The sequence below is a fragment of the Bos javanicus genome, chromosome 2 (genome assembly GCF_032452875.1).
Source record: "Bos javanicus breed banteng chromosome 2, ARS-OSU_banteng_1.0, whole genome shotgun sequence".
Taxonomy (NCBI): domain Eukaryota; kingdom Metazoa; phylum Chordata; class Mammalia; order Artiodactyla; family Bovidae; genus Bos; species Bos javanicus.
The window spans coordinates 106,313,789-106,333,433 of record NC_083869.1 but is presented as its reverse complement, the minus strand read 5'-3'; the positions used below and the strand labels follow the sequence as shown (position 1 = coordinate 106,333,433).

Genomic DNA, 19,645 nt, shown 5'->3' with positions numbered 1-19,645 from the left:
GCTGTACAAAACAGTGCCTAGAGGGCTTCCCCAGTGGCTCAGTGGTAAAGAATCTGCCTGCAATGCAGGAGACGTGGACTCAGTCCCTGGGTCAGGAAGATCCCTGGGAGGAGGGTGCAGCAACTCACTCCAGCATTTTTGCCTGGAGAATCCCATGGACAGAAAAACCTACTGGGCTGCAGTCCACGGGGTCACAAAGAGTTGGACACGACTGGAATGACAGCACAGGCACATAGTGCCTATAATAAGCCATACGATATCACGCACTTAAAATCTTTTTTAAGAGGGTAGATCTCAAATGTATTCTCATCACAAACAGCAACAATAAAACCTATGAAAACATTAAAAAAAATCAAACCAAAACAAACAACAAAAAAGCAAAAGTACAAGGGGATGCAAGGAAACTTGTGGAGGTGACGGATATGTTTAGTACCTTGATTATAAACACCTGCAGTTTTTTTTTTTTTTGGCTATGTCAATTACACTTCAGCCAAACTGTTAAAAAAGTGAAAAAACAAAACAAAACAAAACAAAACAAAACAAAAAACCCTCTCTGTGTGAGTGTAAGTCTTCTTAGCGTTCAAATCTCTTGCAAGAAGCTTTAATCGTGTTAATGTTTACCACTGAATAAGCTCCAAATGTTTACCTGCTTCACATGATGGATGGAAATAAGTGAATAAGTGACGGTACTAGCAACTTTGAAATTGCCCTTTGAATCTTTCTCAAAAAAAAAGTTTTCTTTCTCCCTGAACCTTTATCTACAGGTTTGGAAGTGAAAGGTTATAGCACAGTCTTGAGCCCTGCCATTCGTCCTGTGGGAATTAGGTTTGCCAGCAACTTGTAGGGAGGACTTCCCTGGTGGCTCAGATGGTAAAGTGTCTGCCTACAATGCGGGAGACCTGGGTTTAATCCCTGGGTGGGGAAGATCCCCTGAAGAAGGAAATCGCAACCCACTCCAGTATTCTTGCCTGGAGAATCCCATGGATGGAGGAGCCTGGTAGGCTACAGTCCACGGGGTCACAAAGAGTGGGACGTGACTGAGCGACTTCACTTTTCCCAGTATGGCAAAGAGGAGAAGGAATGCGGACTCTGGAGACCAGGGCCCAGCACTGCCTCTGTCACTCACAGTTCAAGACCTTTGGCAAGTGTTCACCTGTTCTGGGCAACAAGGAGCTCACCTGATAAAAGGAGAGGTCAGTCTAGAAGTGAATCTTTTAAGCTCCCTTCCACCCCGACAGTCTAGATTTAGGCAAAGCAGTTCAAGGCCACCACTGATAGATGGGCAGGTTTGACACTGCACAGCCCTAAAGGAGTGTGTTACAATGTGACTAACACACTTATTGCATGTATGTCTTAAGTGAAATTAGTAGAATCTTCCCATAAACAGAGGGATTTTGTACAACCTTGACCCTGGTCCCTGGGAGCTACTATGACACTGAGACCGAGAAGCATTTCGATGCTCCCTGGGAGTCATGCTTTTCATTTTTGGCAGTTGAGCTGGATCCTTGGGCAAGGGAGTTAGGCAGGGGGCGTGTGTGTGTGTGTGTGTGTGTGTGTGTGTGTGTGTGTGTGTCTGTGCTCAGTCATTCAATTGTGTCTGACTCTTTGTGACCCCATGGACTCTAATCTGCCAGGCTCCTCTCTCCATGGGATTTTCCAGGCAAGAATACTGGAGAGGGTTGCATTTCCTTCTCCAAGGGATCTTCCCAACCCAGGGATTGAATTTGTGTCTCCTGCGTTGCAGGTGGACTCTTTACCATTGAGTCATCTGGGAAGCAAGAGGTACCCAAGTGCCATAGCCGACTGCATACTCTAGAAGTAAATCCCTTAGCATAATGCTGGATCTCCAAGCCAGTCTTCTAGAAATGCTAGCTGGTGGGAATTATTGCTCTGGTGGGAATAGAAAGCAAACACGGGACAGGACACCTTGTGAAAATCAAGAGTTTGACCCAATGTCTGGGTAGCTTGGCACAGAGCCAGCTTTGCTAGGACACCAACCCCAATGTTATGGCCAAGGGGACGTCTCTGACATCACACTTTGCAAGACTTTGTTGAGAAATCAGTGATGTATCTGTCTTTTCCGGGCAGATGCTCATGGCTATGAAGCTGCTGGAGGAGGGGCCTTAGGTTGGGGCAGTGATGTGTGCACTTCCCTGCACCCCCTCCCCACCCCTACATCTGTCTCACCTTGGGCGGGTGAAATGGTCAGGAGGCGACTCCCTGCAAGGCCACCTTGCTTTTGGGAATTGTGGGGGTCTTAGAGACCAGAAGTGTACAAGGAGAGAGAGAGGAAGGAGAACATATATCTGGAAGGGAAAGAATCATCCTCACAGACAGTTTTAATTCCAACAGGACGTTTCTCATCTCCAGTTTGAGCAGATTTGCCCCATGGCTTCTGGGTCAATGGGTTTTAAACTTGAATCTTTTTTTTAATAGCATGACTTTAATGATATTTATTTTTTATTGTAGTAGTGATAATGTACAGGTTGTGTTAATTTCTGCTATATGGCAAAGTGACTCAGTTACACACACACACACACACACACACATCTTTAAAATTTTTTTTCCATTAAGATTTATCACAGGATATTGAATAGAGTACCTTGTGTCCAGTAGGAACTTGTGGTTTATTTGCTGTATATGTAATAGTTTCCATCTACTAACCTCAAACTCCCAGTCCTTCCCTCCCCCACAGTCCCTCCTGTTTTGTAACCATAAGTCTATGAGTTTTTTTGATTTTGTAGATAGGTTTATTTTCGCCAAATTTTTAGATCCCACATGTAAGTGATATCATATAGTATTTGTCTTTCTCTTTCTGACTTACTTCCTTCGTATGATAATCTCTAGGTGCATCGATCCTGCTGAAAATGGCTTTATTTCATTCTTTTCTTATGTCTGAACAGTATTACACTGCATATATTACCACGTCTTCTTTATCCATTCATCTGTTAATAGACAGGTTGTTTCCATGTCTCAGCTATTGTGAGTAGCACTGCTATGAACATGGTAGCACCTGTATCTTTTTCAATTATAGTTCTGTCCGGGTATGTGCCCAGGAGTGGGATTGCTGGATCATATGGTAACTCTATTTTTGGTTTTCTGAGGAACCTCCATACTGTTCTTCATAGTGGCTGCACCAATTTACATTCCCATCAACATAAACTTGAGTCTTGATTAGACTCACCTTAGCTCCAGATTCCCAGGGACCCACCTTGAGCCATTCACATTCCTTAGCTTAGACTGTCACCTTACCTTAACCATAAGCTGGATACCTTCTATTTGTGCTTTCAGACCCACTCTCTGCCTTCTTTTACCACGCTCTGTGCCCTGGGATAGTGACCAATATGGACTACCTTAGTGGGTTCCCCATACTCTGATTTCTGAGCTTGGCTCATGGGAGCCCTGGTTGGAGATCTGTGGGCAAAACTACAGGTCAGGGCATTTATTCTCCTACCTCTGTTCCTTGGATACTGGGATTGACTCTTGTCAGACAGGCCTTATCATACAGCTTTCCTTCTGGGCTCCTTCGATAGCTCCCCTACCTCACTTCTTAGGCGTAGGGATAGTAACAGCTCCCAGTCGCTACTGGCCTTGGGGTGCTGAACCATTGCGCCTTACTTTCCCCAAATTCTTCCCCCAGTTTTTTTTAAATTTTATTTTATTTTTAAACTTTACAATATTGTATTAGTTTTGCCAAATATAAAAATGAATCCGCCACAGGTATACATGTGTTCCCCATCCTAAACCCTCCTCCCTCCTCCCTCCCCATACCCTCCCTCTGGGTCATCCCAGTGCACCAGCCCCAAGCATCCAGTATCGTGCATCGAACCTGGACTGGCGACTCGTTTCATACATGATATTATACATGTTTCAATGCCATTCTCCCAAATCTCCCCACCCTCTCCCTCTCCCACAGAGTCCATAAGACTGATCTATACATCAGTGTCTCTTTTGCTGTCTCGTACACAGGGTTATTGTTACCATCTTTCTAAATTCCATATATATGTGTTAGTATACTGTATTGGTGTTTTTCTTTCTGGCTTACTTCACTCTGTATAATAGGCTCCAGTTTCATCCACCTCATTAGAACTGATTCAAATGTATTCTTTTTAATGGCTGAGTAATACTCCATTGTGTATATGTACCACAGCTTTCTTATCCATTCATCTGCTGATGGACATCTAGGTTGCTTCCATGTCCTGGCTATTATAAACAGTGCTGTGATGAACATTGGGGTACGCGTGTCTCTTTCCCTTCTGGTTTCCTCAGTGTGTATGCCCAGCAGTGGGATTGCTGGGTCATAAGGCAGTTCTATTTCCAGTTTTTTAAGGAATCTCCACACTGTTCTCCATAGTGGCTGTACTAGTTTGCATTCCCACTAACAGTGTAAGAGGGTTCCCTTTTCTCCACACCCTCTCCAGCATTTATTGCTTGTAGACTTTTGGATCGCAGCCATTCTGACTGGCGTGAAATGGTACCTCATAGTGGTTTTGATTTGCATTTCTCTGATAATGAGTGATGTTGAGCATCTTTTCATGTGTTTGTTAGCCATCTGTATGTCTTCTTTGGAGAAATGTCTATTTAGTTCTTTGGCCCATTTTTTGATTGGGTCATTTATTTTTCTGGAGTTGAGCTGTAGGAGTTGCTTGTATATTTTTGAGATTAGTTGTTTGTCAGTTGCTTCATTTGCTATTATTTTCTCCCATTCTGAAGGCTGCCTTTTCACCTTGCTAATAGTTTCCTTTGTTGTGCAGAAGCTTTTAAGTTTAATTATGTCCCATTTGTTTATTTTTGCTTTTATTTCCAATATTCTGGGAGGTGGGTCATAGAGGATCCTGCTGTGATGTATGTCGGAGAGTGTTTTGCCTATGTTCTCCTCTAGGAGTTTTATAGTTTCTGGTCTTATGTTGAGATCTTTAATCCATTTTGAGTTTATTTTTGTTCCCCCACTTTTGTTAAAGCTCTTTGTATTGAATTCTCATGAGTTTGATGAAACTCTATCTCCTTGCCCAGTCCACTATGCCATCAGGTTCCTGCCAGGATGCTGATCCAGTCTGGGCTTGTCCATAAAGCTGCATTTTAAGCAAAGAGCCCATTTTAAATGTGGAGATAGAAATTAAAAATACTGCTCCATTGGACTTTAATGCTCCTTGGTTCTTTTTTGGCCCCTTAGTGTTTAACTTATTTGAGATGATAACTTTATCTCAAATGAAAGCATCAACTTACGGTGATGTTTTCAAAAAGCAGCTTTATCAGGAAATCAAGTTAAAAAAAAAAAAAAAGACTAATAGTGGTCAATGAGACACAGGCACATCCACAAAGCTCAGGTTCTTTGTCTGTAAGGAGGCCTATATCTGTGCTAGCCCGTAGGTCTCATCCATAAATACAAGGCCTCAGCTCCTTCGTTTTTGCAAAAACTCTGATCCAACCAAAGAAATTAGAACAATGCAAAGCCATATGAATTAATCATGAATAGGACTAAAGAGAATAAAGTTCTTTAACAAGAAGTCCTTTGAACAGCTTGGTGTATTTCCTCCCAGATATTTTTCTGAACACTTATAAAGCCATATAATTATAATGTTTTTACACAAATGGATAAACTGGTTACTGCACATGCTGTTCTACTTTCCTTTTTCATTCAATATGGTTTTTTGAAGATCTTTCCATGTCCATTCGTATACAACCAACACTTGGCATCACAGGGTATTGGTTCTAGGAACCCATTCCCCGCTCTTGGGTACCAAAATCCACAGTTGTTTCAGTTCTTATATGAAACTTAATTAAATAGCATTGTCTTTGCATATAATCTCTGCATATACTTCTGTACACTTTATTTTCTTTTCTTTTAGCACCCCGCCCCCTGGTCTGTACACTTTAAATTATCTCCAGACTCCTTGTAATAGCTAACACAATGTAAATGCTATGAAAATATTTGTTAATGGATGGCAAAGTCAGTTTTGGCTTTTTGGAACTTTCTGGAATATTTTTTTCAAGTGTTTTCAATCCATGGTTGTTTGAATCCACAGATGCAGGACCTGTGAATGTGGAGGGCTGACTGTAACTACCTCATTATTTTTTAAGGTTTTTAAAAATAGTTTTACTGAAGTATAATTTGTTTAATATAAAATTCAGCTGCTTTAAGTACACGATATAATTATTTTTAGTAAATTAGCAGAGTTATACAACTATACCACAATCCAGACTTAGAATATTTCCACTGCCCCTAACAGAACCACAGTCCTGTTTGCAGTCACGCCCTGCTCCCACTCCCAGCCCCAGGCAATCACTCATCTGCTTTCTTCCTCTGTAGATTTACCTTTTCCAGACATTTTATGTCAATGGATTCTACGATATGTGGTCTTCTGTTCTGGTTTCTACCACTTAACATCACGTTTGTAACCGTATGTTTAAACAACTGCCATCAATACAGTCCATGGTATGGATGGACCTTCACAGTTGAACTAGCCACTTCCCTACTGATGGACATTTGTCCACTTAAGCGGGTATTTCTATAGGGTGCACATCTGAAGTGTCATTCCTGGATCACAGGGTGTGTGCACTGAAGTAGGTTTGATCAAATTACCTTCTCTAAAGGTCGCACCTCTTTACTCTCCTAGAAGTAGTGGGTGATGATACTGTCTTCTACTCTGCTGCATTTGGACCCCAGAGCAATAGACACCTCTACCCAACACCCTGTAGGGGCTCCTTGAAATTACTGGAGGTGTCCACTTGTGGTTTTGATAACTTTCTTCATAGCTTTTTCTTTTATTTTAATGATTGAAAGCATTTTTATTGTGAACAGCTTGCAGAAAAGTTATGTTTATAGGTTAAAGAATGAGAGTACAGTGAACTAGGTGTCCAAGATCAAGGTAAAGAAAATTTGATCAGGACCCTCAAATACCCCAGTGTGCTTCTTTCTGATGTACTAGAACTTGAAAAAGCATAATCCAAACCTTTGTGGTAACCATTTCTTTTTCTCTAGAGTTCTATTCATAGGTAACCTCTATTCATGCAAAAGATTTGAATGGAATCCACCTGCAATGTGAGAGACCTGGGTTTGATCTCTGGGGCTGGGAAGATCCCCTGGAGAAGGGAAGACTAGTATTTTTGCCTGGAGAATTCCATGGACAGAGGAGCCTAGTGGGCTGCAATCCATGGGGGTCACAAAGAGTCTGACATGATTGAGTGACTTTCACTTTTCACTTTTCTTTTAGTTCAGCTGTAACTATGTTCCCCCAGTTTCCTTCCTTGCATCATTCCAGGTTCGTGTTGGCCAGAGATGCATGTTTTATGCGCTGGAAAGTCAGCACTACTGTGACATTACTGGCGCTTATCTTCTGGCTGCTCTTGCTTTCGGGTTGGCAGTGGTCTGCAGCTCTGAGTGCTCCCGCGTGGAGCGTGCTGACCTTTGTCACGTTGCTGTTGTTGTTCAGTCACTAAGTTGTATCTGACTCTTTGTGACTCCATGACTGTAGCCTGCCAGATTCTTCTGTCTGTGGGGTTCTTCAGGCAAGAATACTGGAGTGGGTTGCCATTTCCTTCTCCAGGGGATCTTCCCAGACTAGGGATCCAACTTGTGTCTCCTGCATTGGCAGGTGAGTTCTTCACCACTGAGTCACCTGGGAAGAGACCTTTGTGATGCAGACACCAACAGACATCCAGCAGGCGGGCCATCCACAGCCAGAGCTTGCCACTCATCTCCCAGTCTGTCCTTGTTCCTCGCCCCTTAATGTGCATCTTTCCTTCTCACTTGCGTGTCCTGTCACTTTCACGTCCCAGCACCAGAAGCAAAGTCGACAGCTACTCTAGGCTCCTGAACCAGCTCCCAAGTGCTACAGTCAGATCCCTGTAACAAATCCCTTCTTCTTTTCAGAAATTTAGTTCTGCTTTTCTAAGTGAATCTTGTGTGACACAGGGTGTGCCTCAATAGAAGGTTTAGTTTGGCTTGTCTTTGAACTTCATGTTGGTCTATGATTGCCTCTTAACTGTCCTGCTTGCCAGCACAGAATAGGGTAACTCCAGCTGAGCCTGCTTTCACACTGCGCCCCAAGCCTTGGGTGGCCCCTATCACAGGATGGAGATTCCAAAGCCCAGTGCCAACACGGATGAGTCCAGGCCCTGAAGATGTAGACTGGCCCTGTGGCGTGACCCGAATGTTCTGAGAAGTTCATTGTATTTATTTCCTGTTCCTTTGTAAGAGGTTTTAAAATTTACCATTAGAAAAGCAAAATATCTGAAAAAAATGAAGTGAACTAGGAATTTTTATTCCAATTTCATTACTATTTAGCCATGAGATTTTGGTCAAGATGCTTTGCTTGGGCTTCAGTTTCCTCGTTTATGTACTGAAAGAGTCAGCCTCTTCATGGGGAGGGGCGTCTCTAGGTCTCCCCTGTCTTTGGTATTGTGTGATGGTGTGGTTTTCCACGTGTGCCTACACGTGATGTGTTTCAACGTGATGTGCAAACTGGAGGTACTTCTTTGTATCACCCAAGAGAGGCTGGTGGCTGTCCTGATGTCATGAATGAGGGGATCCCATCTTACAGAATCTGAAGAGGGATGGTGGTGGAGGAAGACATCATAAATATTGGGTCAGAGGAAAAAGACAGATGGTGTTAGTGTAAGTAGAGGAACATATATCTCTGAAAGCAAGAGGGCCAGCTTAGACTGAGAAGGCAGATCTAGGCAGAAAGCTGCTGGGCCCTGACTCAAACCTAGAAACATCAGAGAGAAGAAAGAAATCAGCAGCCCTTGGATTTGCCCTGTGCTAGTGATGGCTTGGCAGGTTGATTATTTATGCCAAGACAGTCTTTACTTGTGTGTGAGAGTGTGAGTAAGAGTCAGGGCTAAGTATTAACAGTTCACGTAAGTCCAACTCAGCCTCCACCTCATTGCTTCTGGGATTATTTTATCCTCTTGTTTTCCTTGGAGAACCATGTTTCCTCCAGCCCTGGTTCCAGAAGGAAAGAGCAGAGTTCCTGGAACCAGGGTGGCCTCCTCCCACCAATAGTCATCACAGAGAGCTGTCCACTTAGTCCGCCTTGTCCAGTTAGGACACCACTGGTTCCTCCGGTAACTAGGGGCTTTGGTAAAAACACATTCCCCTGCCTTTTCCTCTTGCTGAATCAGAAGCTGTTCTGAAGCTCAGCCAGAACAGCTAAGTCATGCTTGATCCTGAGTTCAGCCCAGTACCTGGCAGAGTGAGCTTGGAACGGAGGGGTTATTGTTGGTGAATTGAGCCCGCTTGCTGACTGCAAAAGGAAAAGCATGTTCCTGAGTTAGGAGTGGTGGTCACCTGTCCCTTGAGCACTTCAGTTCTGAGGTTTGTTTCTGCCTTGCTGGAGAGGTCTTGTGCTATAGCCAAGGCTACTCTCTCCTCAGTTTAATGGTCAGAGAGTTGTTAACATGAAAGTGATCAGAAGCTGGTAAAAGTGTGGTTTAGTTCCCCTTGCTCCCTTACTGTCTTAGCAGGCTGCTTGGACCCAGAGGCCCTCCCGTCCAAGCCCTTTCAGAGTCAAGCCCTGTGAACAGGGGCTGTGTCAGTGTGAGGCTCAGTCTGTTTTGATTGTTGCTTTACCCAAAGCTCTGGAACAATAGGCTCTTAATACGGTTGAAGAAATGAGATCAATTGTTTGTTTTGTCTGGGTGACATAGTCATTTTCCCCGTTCTGCATGAGTGTGGCATTTTGTCAAACCTGAATGATGGGTGTGTGTGTGTGTGTGTGTTTTGGGTGGGAGAGAGAAGAGAGTGAAGGGGGACTCAAAGTGGGAGTCACTGGCTGACCTCAGGAGAGCCTTCTGACTTTTGGCTACACAATCCAGCTAATTTGGTGGACTTTCTAGGCGGTTCTAAGTCCTCCCATCCTTGACCCTCTTGACTACTGTTTCACCCAGGGAAACAAGATGCACAGGAAGATCCCAGGATATGTTTCCTTCTGTAATATGTATTCAGCAGCAGGAGGCTTGGGCTGGGGAAGAAAGAGGAAATAGCAGCCGCCATCTTGATTTTAGACCTTCTCTCTATGTACTCCATAAACAGCAAAAGGATTTATTTATTATAAAGACCCTCATTGAGGACCTCTGCTCACCCTTGCCAGACCTCTCTGTAGCACTTGGGGTGCTTTTTGTTGCAAGTAATGTAATACCCAACTAAACGTAATTTACACAAAATAGACATTTAATTATCTCACTTAAGAAGTTATAAGTAGGTGGTTCCAGTGGATCAAGTTTGCCTTTTTAGAACGAGATTTTTTTGTTTGTTTTTGACTGTGGCAAAATACACTAACACAAAATTTACCATTTTACCATTTTTAAAAAGTACAGCTTAGTGGCATTAGGTACATTCATGTTGTTGTTCAATTATCACCATTGTCCATCTCCAGAACTTTTACATCATTCCAAACTGAATCCTGGACCCATTAAAGAATAATTCCCCACATTCCCCTTTTCCCTAGCTTCTGGTGTCTATGAATGTCACTATTTTTGGTACTTCATATAACGGGAAACATAATATTTGTGTCTGGCTTTGACACACAAAAGTTTTAAACTTCGATGCAGTCCAGTTAAACTATTTTTTCTTTGGTTAATTGTGCTTTTGGCATCATATCCAAGAAATCATTGCCAAATTCAATTACATGAAGCTTTCCCTCTATGGTTTCTTCAAAGAGTTTTATAGTTGTGGTTCTAAATTTAGGTCTTCGATCCATTTTGAGTCAATTTTTGTGTATGATGTAAGGTAAAGGTCCATTTTCATTCTGTGCATGTGGATATCTAATTTTCCCAGCACAGTTTGTTGAAGGACTATCCTTTTCCCATTGCATAGTCTTGGTATCCTTGTTAAAATTCATTTGATTATTTATGGTGGGTTTACTTTGGGCTCTTTATTCTCAGGTTCTTTTTATTGTTTGACTCCATCAGCCTAAGTGTGTTGGGTATATTTTTTGCATCATTGTTACAAAGTGGCTGCCTCAACAGAACTTATCCTACAACCATATTCAAAGTCAAGAACCAAGGATATGTCACTCTCTCTCAAATCAGGAACACTTTCCAGGTGTCTTCTGGCCCCAGCAGACTTCCTCTTAGATAATGATGCACTAAAACCAGTTTGTACCAGACGGTGAAAGTTGATTATTACATTTTCTAGATTTTTTGAACTCATTGCTAAATGCCATCACCCTTGAAACTGGCTATGGTGGGAGTGTTTATATACACCATGGCACACAGCAAATGCTACAAATCAAGACATTTTTTCCCCCAGGAGAGTGGTTTACCAGCACACTATTGCTTTTAAGTATTACAAATCAGAACAAGATGATACGGCCACTCCTATCTTAAGGGAATCTTGGAAAGTGAGTGTCTGTCATTTTCAGCCTCTCTCAAGGGAAGGGGACTTTGCCGACAGACAAGGAAAGGGAGAGTTAGGGAAGTAACCAATGGTGTTTTACATTAATGGTTCCCAATAGTGGGAACTTTTTGTAATCATTGTAAAGAATATCTTCAAAGGATGTCTGCCAGAAGATAGAGCACTGTGGGCTCATTGGTAGGATGCACCAAGCTCTATCAGTTGACATGGTGATTACAGCAAGAGGTGGGCCCAGGACAGGCTGTCTAGTCCATGTGATGGGGGCCTATTAGGGACATGGCCTCAGCAACTTCCTGTAACCACAATGGGGAGCTGCCTTGACATGGGACTGTGAACGGCCAGAGGACATGGGGCTTGGGATGATGCTGAGGGGAAGCGAGGAGCCCGGTGTGGAGTCTCAGAGGGTAGTAGACGTGTTCCCTGAAGAAGAGCCAACAAAGGAAGGCCTGCCATCCTTGGCCAAGAACTCCTTGCTGATCAGGCCATGGATGGCCATGATCTTGAGGAGTCCGTGGCGAAACTTCTGGCCAATGAAGACGTAGATGAGGGGGTTGAGGCAGCTGTGCAGGAAGCCCAGGATCTCGGTGGCATCCAGGGCCCGGCCAATGTCGTTGCGGCGCTGACAGGTCTCGGCAATCACATGGGCCCTCATGAGGGTGTCCACGATCAGGACCAGGTTGTAGGGCAGCCAGCAGAGCAGGAAGACGAGCACGACAGCAAAGATGACCCGCATGGCCCGGTGCTTCTGCCCCATTTGGGCTGAAAACAGCGTGCGCAGGGTGAATCCGTAGCAGAACAGCATGACCAGCAGGGGCAGGAGGAAGCCAAAGGTCTGGGGCAGGACTCTCATCACCATTCGCCATTTCGTTGTATTGGCACCCATGTCCTCATAGCAGACTGCACTGGAATAGGGTGGGTGGATGGCCCTGCGGAAGATGAAGACGGGCAGGGCCAGGATCACGGACAGGGCCCAGATGCCTAAACATATGAACTTGACCCAGTGCCGCTTCTGGGTCAGCGTGCGTGTGGCATGGACAATGGCCAGGTAGCGGTCCATGCTGATGCAGGCCAGCAGTAGAATACCGCTGTAGAAGTTCACTTCCTTCAGGAGTGAGACCACCTTGCACAGGGGTGTGCCGAAGACCCAACCCTTTGCCTTGGAGGCGGCCCAGATAGGCAAGGTCATGGCGAAGAGCAGGTCAGCCATGGCCAGGTTCAGCAGGTAGACATCAGTGACAGAGCGACCAATCCGGCTGTATAAGATGACCAGCATTACCAGGGAGTTTCCCAGGAGGCTTAGCAAGAAGACCAGGGCATAGATGACGACTACAGCATGCTTATTGATATCCAGAATTTCTGGCCGACATGGGGCAGAGTCTGTTAGAATAGAGGGCAGGTCAGTGTTGTAACTGTAATTGCCAAAATCTTCATCGCTGTAATTTTCCCAGTTAAATCCTTCTATATTTGAAGTAAATTTTGTTTCAGCCTAAAGAAGAGAGATCAGGGTTACTGCATAGTAAAACCTCCCCAGATTCTAGCCCAACAACTTGTACATCTCAGATGGAATTCTTTGTGTTAGCTTGTATATTATATGGAGATAACTTTTACTTCAAGGAGTCACTAAAGTTCTAAGGTTTTGGAGACACATTTAGAAAAAATGATTTCACAAAAAGCATCTAGTTTCTTTCAATGTCAGAGAGGTTCTTATCACTTTCCATGACATTGCCCAAACCATTGTTGAAACTTCCCCTTATAATCCCTAGAGAACATACTGTCTTGGATCCTTGGTGGTGAGCATTTGACCGTTGAAGCTAATTTTAATGTCAGAAACAGGAGGTACCACTCATTTTTCAACCTAGGGAATTAAGCAGGGAATCTAACTGGGTTAGATCCCTAGAAAAAGATCAAAGCTTGACTATAAAGCTAAGAGATGAATTCTTTTGTCCAACTTTCTGAACGTTATTTTGGAAGGACTGCTCTGGTTGTTGGTGCAAATGTAAATTGGTATAGCCACGATGGAGAACAGTATGGAGGTTCCTTAAAAAGATTCCTTAAAAAACTGGAAATAGAACTGCCTTATGATCCAGCAATCCCACTGCTGGGCATACACACTGAGGAAACCAGAAGGGAAAGAGACACGCGTACCCCAATGTTCATCACAGCACTGTTTATAATAGCCAGGACATGGAAGCAACCTAGATGTCCATCAGCAGATGAATGGATAAGAAAGCCGTGGTACATATATACAATGGAGTATTACTCAGCCATTAAAAAGAATACATTTGAATCAGTTCTAATGAGGCGGATGAAACTGGAGCCTATTATACAGAGTGAAGTAAGCCAGAAAGAAAAACACCAATACAGTATACTAACGCATATATATGGAATTTAGAAAGATGGTAACAATAACCCTGTGTACGAGACAGCAAAAGAGACACTGATGTATAGAACAGTCTTATGGACTCTGTTGCAGAGGGAGAGGGTGGGAAGATTTGGGAGAATGGCATTGAAACATGTATAATATCATGTATGAAACGAGTTGCCAGTCCAGGTTTGATGCACGATACTGGATGCTTGGGGCTGGTGCACTGGGACGACCCAGAGGGATGGTATGGGGAGGGAGGAGGGAGGAGGGTTTAGGATGGGGAACACATGTATACCTGTGGCGGATTCATTTTTATATTTGGCAAAACTAATACAATTTGTAAAGTTTAAAAAAAAAAAAAAAGATAAAAATGGAGCTACCGTGTGACCCTGCAGTCCCACTCCTGGGCATATATCTGGAGAAAAACATTATCTGAAAAGATACACGCACCCCAGTGTTCATTGTGGGACTGTTTACAATAGCTAAGACATGGAAGCAACCTAAATGTCCACCCACAGAGGAATGGATAAAGAAGTTGTGATGTATATATATATACAATGGAATATTACCTAAAGCCATTAAAAAGAATGAAATAATGCCATTTGCAATAACATGAATGGACCTAGAGAGTGTCATACTGAGTGGAACAAGTCAGACAGAGAAGGAAAAATATCATATGATATCCCTTATATGTGGAAACAAAAATAAATGATACAAATGAACTTACTTACAAAACAGAAAGAGACTCACAGACTTAGAAAATGAACTTATGGTTGCTGGGGCTGGGGGTGGGGGGAAGGGGTAGTTAGGGACTTTCAGAAGGTCATGTACACACTGCTATATTTAACATGGATAACCAACAAGGACCTACTGTATAGCATATGGAACTCTGCTCACTGAGGCAGCCTGGATGGGAGGGGAGTTTGGGGGAGAATGGATACACATATATGTGTGGCTGAGTTTCTTTTCTGTTCACCTGAAACTGTCACGACATTGTTAATCAGCTATTACCGCAATACAAAGTAAAAAGTTTAAAGTTTGGAAGAAAATAAAATGAAGTGTTCTGGAAAAACAATCTGAGTGATAGCAGCGTAGGGTTTCAGGATGCCCAAGCTAAAAGGAAGTTGTACCACCCAGAGTGTTTCTTTTGATGTGGGAGGCTTCCTCTGGGAACACTTGGTAGTTTGAAAAAGTATATTAAAAATCACGAGCAGGTGGATGACTGATTTTCCCACATGGGTGGAAATGCAGCGGATTGTTTTGGGAGCTCTGAGCAGGCATATTCTGCCATGCAGGGGTGAGCAGAGAAAGGCAGTATGTTCCCAGCATAAGGAGGAAGGCCAGCAGGAAGCAGGGAAGGCAGGTGGAGACACATAATTCTTGTTTGCGTGGCTTTCCAATCCTGACAGAGATCCTTCCTGTGTTGCTCACGGGTGCCTTCTTCCAAACCTGACTCTCCAGCAACCCCCAACCCCACCACAGGTTATCCCTAGCTAACTTCTGTGGGCTCTGCCCTTGTTATGGGGGTAGCAGAGAACCTGCTTTCGTGGGAAGCTGCAGCCACTCTGAAATATTATCCCAGTTTTCCAAAAGGAAATAAACTAAAGTGACCAGCTACTGAATTAGCTTCCTTGTGAACCACAAACTGTATCACTATCATGTCATTTCTTTATAACAAGATATGGCCATCCTGTGACCCTATGCCAGTCTGTAACTCACCTCAACATGGTACCCAGTGTTAAAGAGACGAATACAAAATAAGAAGGCTCAGGAACTACCTTATACTCACTGCTGCTGCTGCTGCTAAGTTGCTTCAGTTGTGTCCGACTCTGCGACCCCATAGACGGCAGCCCACCAGGCTCCCCGTCCCTGGGATTCTCCGGGCAAGAACACTGGAGTGGGTTGCCATTTCCTTCTCCAATGCAGGAAAGTGAAAACTGAAAGTGAAGTTGCTCAGTCATGTCTGACTTGTAGTGACCCCATGGACTGGAGCCTACCAGGCTCCTCCATATATGGGATTTTCCAGGCAAGAGTACTGGAGTATCATGATCATAATAATAAAGTAAAGACTATAATGATGGTGATGGGATGTGGAGAAGTTGAACCCTTTATATACTGCTGGTGGAAATATAAAATGGTACAGTTGCTTTGGAAAACAGCTGTTAAGAAAGCTAAAACATAGAGTTACCATATGATCCAGCAATTCCACTCCTAGTATACTCAAGAGAACTGAAAGCGTATATCCCCACAAAAACTTGTATGTGAATCTTCTCAGCAGCACGCAGCCAAAAAGCGGAAGTAATTCAAATGCCGATCAACTGATAAATGGATATGCAAATGGTGATATACACATACAAGGAATATTAATCAATCATAAAAAGTAATGAAGAACTGATATAGGCTACAACATGGGTGAACCTTGAAAACATTATTCTAAGTGAAAACAGCCAGGACAAAAGACTTCATGAGTTTATTCTCTTGACTGCATAGCCGCTGCCTAGCATCGTGAGAGAGTATCTTACTGTATGTTGCTTGCTTGGGAAAAGATCAAAATTCAAAATTCAGAGAACAGTTTCCAGCTAAGGCATATCACTTTTGCAGCATTGCAAAGATGAAAAATTATTAGTTGAACCATTGTAAGTTGGGGACTGTCTGTATACAAAATCCCACTGAATTGTATACTGTAAATGGGTGACTTTTATCGCATGTGGATTATATCTCAATTACAACAGATGAATCAAAGGTGTGTAGAAAAGAATGTGTATGTGTGTGTAACAGAGTCATTTTGCTGAACAGCAGAGATTGGCACAACATTATAAATCAATTATACTTCAATAAAAAAGAAAAAAGGTGTATTGGGCTTCCCTGGTGGCTCAGTGATATAGGATCTGCCTGCCAATGCAGGAGTTGTGGGTTCAATCCCTGGGTTGGGAAGATCTTCTGGAGAAGGAAATGGCAACCCACTCCAGTGTTCTTGCCTGGGAAATCCCATGGACAGAGGAGTCTGGCGGGCTACAGTCCATGGGATTTCTAAAGGAGATCAGTCCTGGATGTTCACTGGAAGGACTGATGCTAAAGCTGAAACTCCAATACTTTGGCCACCTCATATGAAGAGTTGACTCATTGGAAAAGACTCTGATGCTGGGAGGGATTGGGGGCAGGAGGAGAAGGGGACGACAGAGGATGAGATGGCTGGATGGCATCACCGACTCAATGGACATGAGTTTGAGTGAACTTCAGGAGTTGGTGATGGACAGGGAGGCCTGGCGTGCTGTGATTCACGGGGTCACAAAGAGTCGGACACGACTTAGCTAATAAACAACAACAACAACATAAGTGTAAAGGAAATAGAAATATTAAATCAGTAATATCATCCTCATCATCGTCAACACGAAAGTCCTAGGAAGTTCTCCTCTTTAGCAGAAGAAACTGTTATTGTCAATCATACATAGCAAAGAAGAAGGAAGAATGAGGTTACGAGGAACTAGAAGAACAAAGCCCCTTTCCTCTAGAGTGAAAGAATTCTTAACTTTCCCTTTTCTGAGATGGTATCTCTCTGCTAGTGATGGGGGCCAGGTAAATTGCCTTCTCAGAACACAGAGATCACAAATAGAGCAGATTAAGTCAGTCCATGAACCTAAAAGATGTGATGATAAAGATGGGGCCCTGCCTGGCCAGGAGACAGGGACTGTAGTGAGGGAGGTGACTAGTACAGCTGGCTCAGCCAGTGTTGCTTGCAAAACCTGCGAGAAACCACTGACTCTGCCATCCCAAGGTCAAGGCCAAGTTTTCTCAGAAGCCCAGAGTAATGAAATCACAAGGTGGGTCACTTCTGGGAGCTGATGATCAGAGATGCTTTTCAGGGAACACATGACCTAAGAGAAGACCCACCTTTGAGAGTGGATACAGAGCACGATGGATGCAGAGAGCTTGTGCCCTTAGAGGGAAGAACCTAACATTTACAAGCATCAGCTGCGAAAAGGCAGAGGTGGGGCAGCCACAGAAACTGCCTCTCTCAGAAGCAGCAGCAACAGCCAAGCAAGTTGTCACAGCCCAGTCCTCATTCCGGATAATCCAGTGTTCAGCTGTGCAGGAGATGGGCTGGAGGTGTATGGGTGAGCTCCCATTACTAGACACGAAGGCTCAGTCTCAGGGACCAGGGCGCAACCACGCAAGTCAGGACAGAAGGTAGAGAACTCAGAAATGGGAACCAGGCCAGGGCAATGACCTCCGGCCACGGGAGGCTGGGGCAGGGGAATGTTTTGTTGTTGTTTGTTTCTTTTTTGGTTTACCCGTCTCTGGTGAGGATGTTTGACAGTTGAAGGGAGATGCATATTTGAGATCCGATTTGTGCCTCGCAGGTACATGGTCTTGCTCGGCAGTTACAAACAGACAGGCACAGCAAGGCTCAGAAACCAGCTTTTAGTCACAGAGCCTCTCAGTGCTACGGCCAGAATTTCAACTAGGTGTGAATGACTTCACATGCTATTTTCAGTCCACAGATCTGCTTCTTTAAAAAAAAAAAAAAACAACAAATCACCACTCAACGATTCAAATACAGTTGTGGACTTCTCTGGTGGTCCAGTGGTTAAGAACCCACCAGCCAATGCAGGGAACGCAGGTTCGATCCCTAGTCCAGGAAGATCCCACATGCCCTAGAGCAACTAAGTCCGTGCGCCACAACTCCTGAAGCCCGTGAGCCTACAGCCTATGTTCTGCGCTAAGAGCAGCCACCGCAGTGAAAAGCTTCTGCAACTAGAGAACAGCCCCCGCTCGCTACAACCCAGTGCAGCTGAAAATGAAAACAAATAAGTGAATAAGACCCAGGATGAAAAAAACAACCCTCACAGGAAATAATAAACCAAATGTCCTTGAATTGACTGGCTCCCTGCTGGTAGCCACCCAATTATGTCCTTGGTAACCAAACAGGAAAGTCCCTCACTGAGTGGAATTGCCAGCCCCCTAATGACTCCATGAAAAGCATGATTCTAATTTATTTCACAAAAGTTTTATACTTAGAAGAGCCCAAATACTTAAGGCAATCTTTTTAACAGCAGCAACACAATAATAACGCAACAAAGTCCAGGTTGTTTGAATACAATTCCAGTATTCTTTCTCTCTAGAAATAGAATCCACACATATTTGTGTTTAATATGGGGAAGGAGAGCCTCACTAGGATCTGGCTCAGACTCAATTCTAGCCAAGGCAGGGAGAGCTGGCTGGGAGCGGGAAGAAAAGAGGGTGGGCAGTGAGTTGCCCTAGGTGCTTGCTGGAGAGAGGGGTATGGAAGAGGAGCAGAGGCTCTCCCTTTGAGGACAGGGTGGTCTAAAGAGAGAATGGAAAGACTGAGAGGTGTGGGGATAGATGGAGGGGACAAATGGAGCCTGGGTGTCAAGGGGGACAGAGAACAGAGAAGTGTCTGGAAGGTGGGAGGGGTGGGTGTTTCAAGACTTACCATGATTCTGGGCTTGTCACCTGTGGGACACCTCCAGGAAAGGCAGATGTGTCTGACTGAAGAAAGGGCGGCGGTGCTGAGAACACAGTGAGGAAGTGAGTGGTGGATTATATTGCTCAATTCTGGGGTGGAGCCCCTGAGGGTGCGGGATGCTTTTGATAGTTTGAATAATTAATTCCCAGGTCAGCTCTTTAACAACTAGTCGTCCTTTTATGAACTGGCAGAGTTCATTTTGGGAAGGGGTTTCCTAGCCAATCTTTCCATTTCCCAGATGAAGAAACTGAGGCCCACCCAAAGGAAGTAGTTGGCCCGGCTTGGCACAGATTTCTCGTCTTTGCCTTGAGCTCAGCAGCCCCGGGCTCTTTCAGCTGCCCTGCCTGTTTCTCCCTGCATTCCAGTTGTGTCGGGCTTCCCGTGCTTACCCCCCAGCAGTTCTATGGCTCTTCAACATTTTTCCCATCTCAAA

General features: G+C 44.1%; 1 protein-coding gene across 3 annotated transcripts; it reads right to left on the bottom strand.

Moving 5' to 3' along the window:
* Positions 1-10,153: 10,153 nt before the first annotated feature.
* LOC133228751 (C-X-C chemokine receptor type 2-like) lies at positions 10,154-19,645 on the bottom strand. Of its 3 annotated transcripts, none has more exons than XM_061384571.1 (3): positions 19,602-19,645; positions 19,180-19,255; positions 10,154-12,845 (listed from the first exon to the last, which is right to left on the bottom strand). In XM_061384571.1, exons 1-3 carry the CDS (start codon positions 19,637-19,639, stop codon positions 11,757-11,759), a joined length of 1,203 nt encoding a protein of 400 aa, XP_061240555.1. In that variant the 5' UTR covers positions 19,640-19,645; the 3' UTR covers positions 10,154-11,756. The 3 variants fall into 3 exon arrangements, with proteins under 3 accessions (XP_061240555.1, XP_061240565.1, XP_061240575.1); XM_061384581.1 differs by lacking the exon at positions 19,602-19,645 and adding an exon at positions 18,017-18,234 and having other exon boundaries at positions 19,180-19,417; XM_061384591.1 differs by lacking the exon at positions 19,602-19,645 and having other exon boundaries at positions 10,154-12,736; positions 19,180-19,273.

What these genes read in the sequence shown, in the direction of transcription:
- LOC133228751 (XM_061384571.1), bottom strand. Translation starts at nt 19,639, where the DNA reads ATGGGAAAAATGTTGAAGAGCCATAGAACTGCTGGGGG. An exon ending in AGCCATAGAACTGCTGGGGG is followed by an intron (nt 19,256 to 19,601) that starts GTAAGCACGGGA and finishes CTGTGTTCTCAG; the next exon opens with CACCGCCGCCCTTTCTTCAG. An exon ending in GTGACAAGCCCAGAATCATG is followed by an intron (nt 12,846 to 19,179) that starts GTAAGTCTTGAA and finishes TCTCTTCTTTAG; the next exon opens with GCTGAAACAAAATTTACTTC.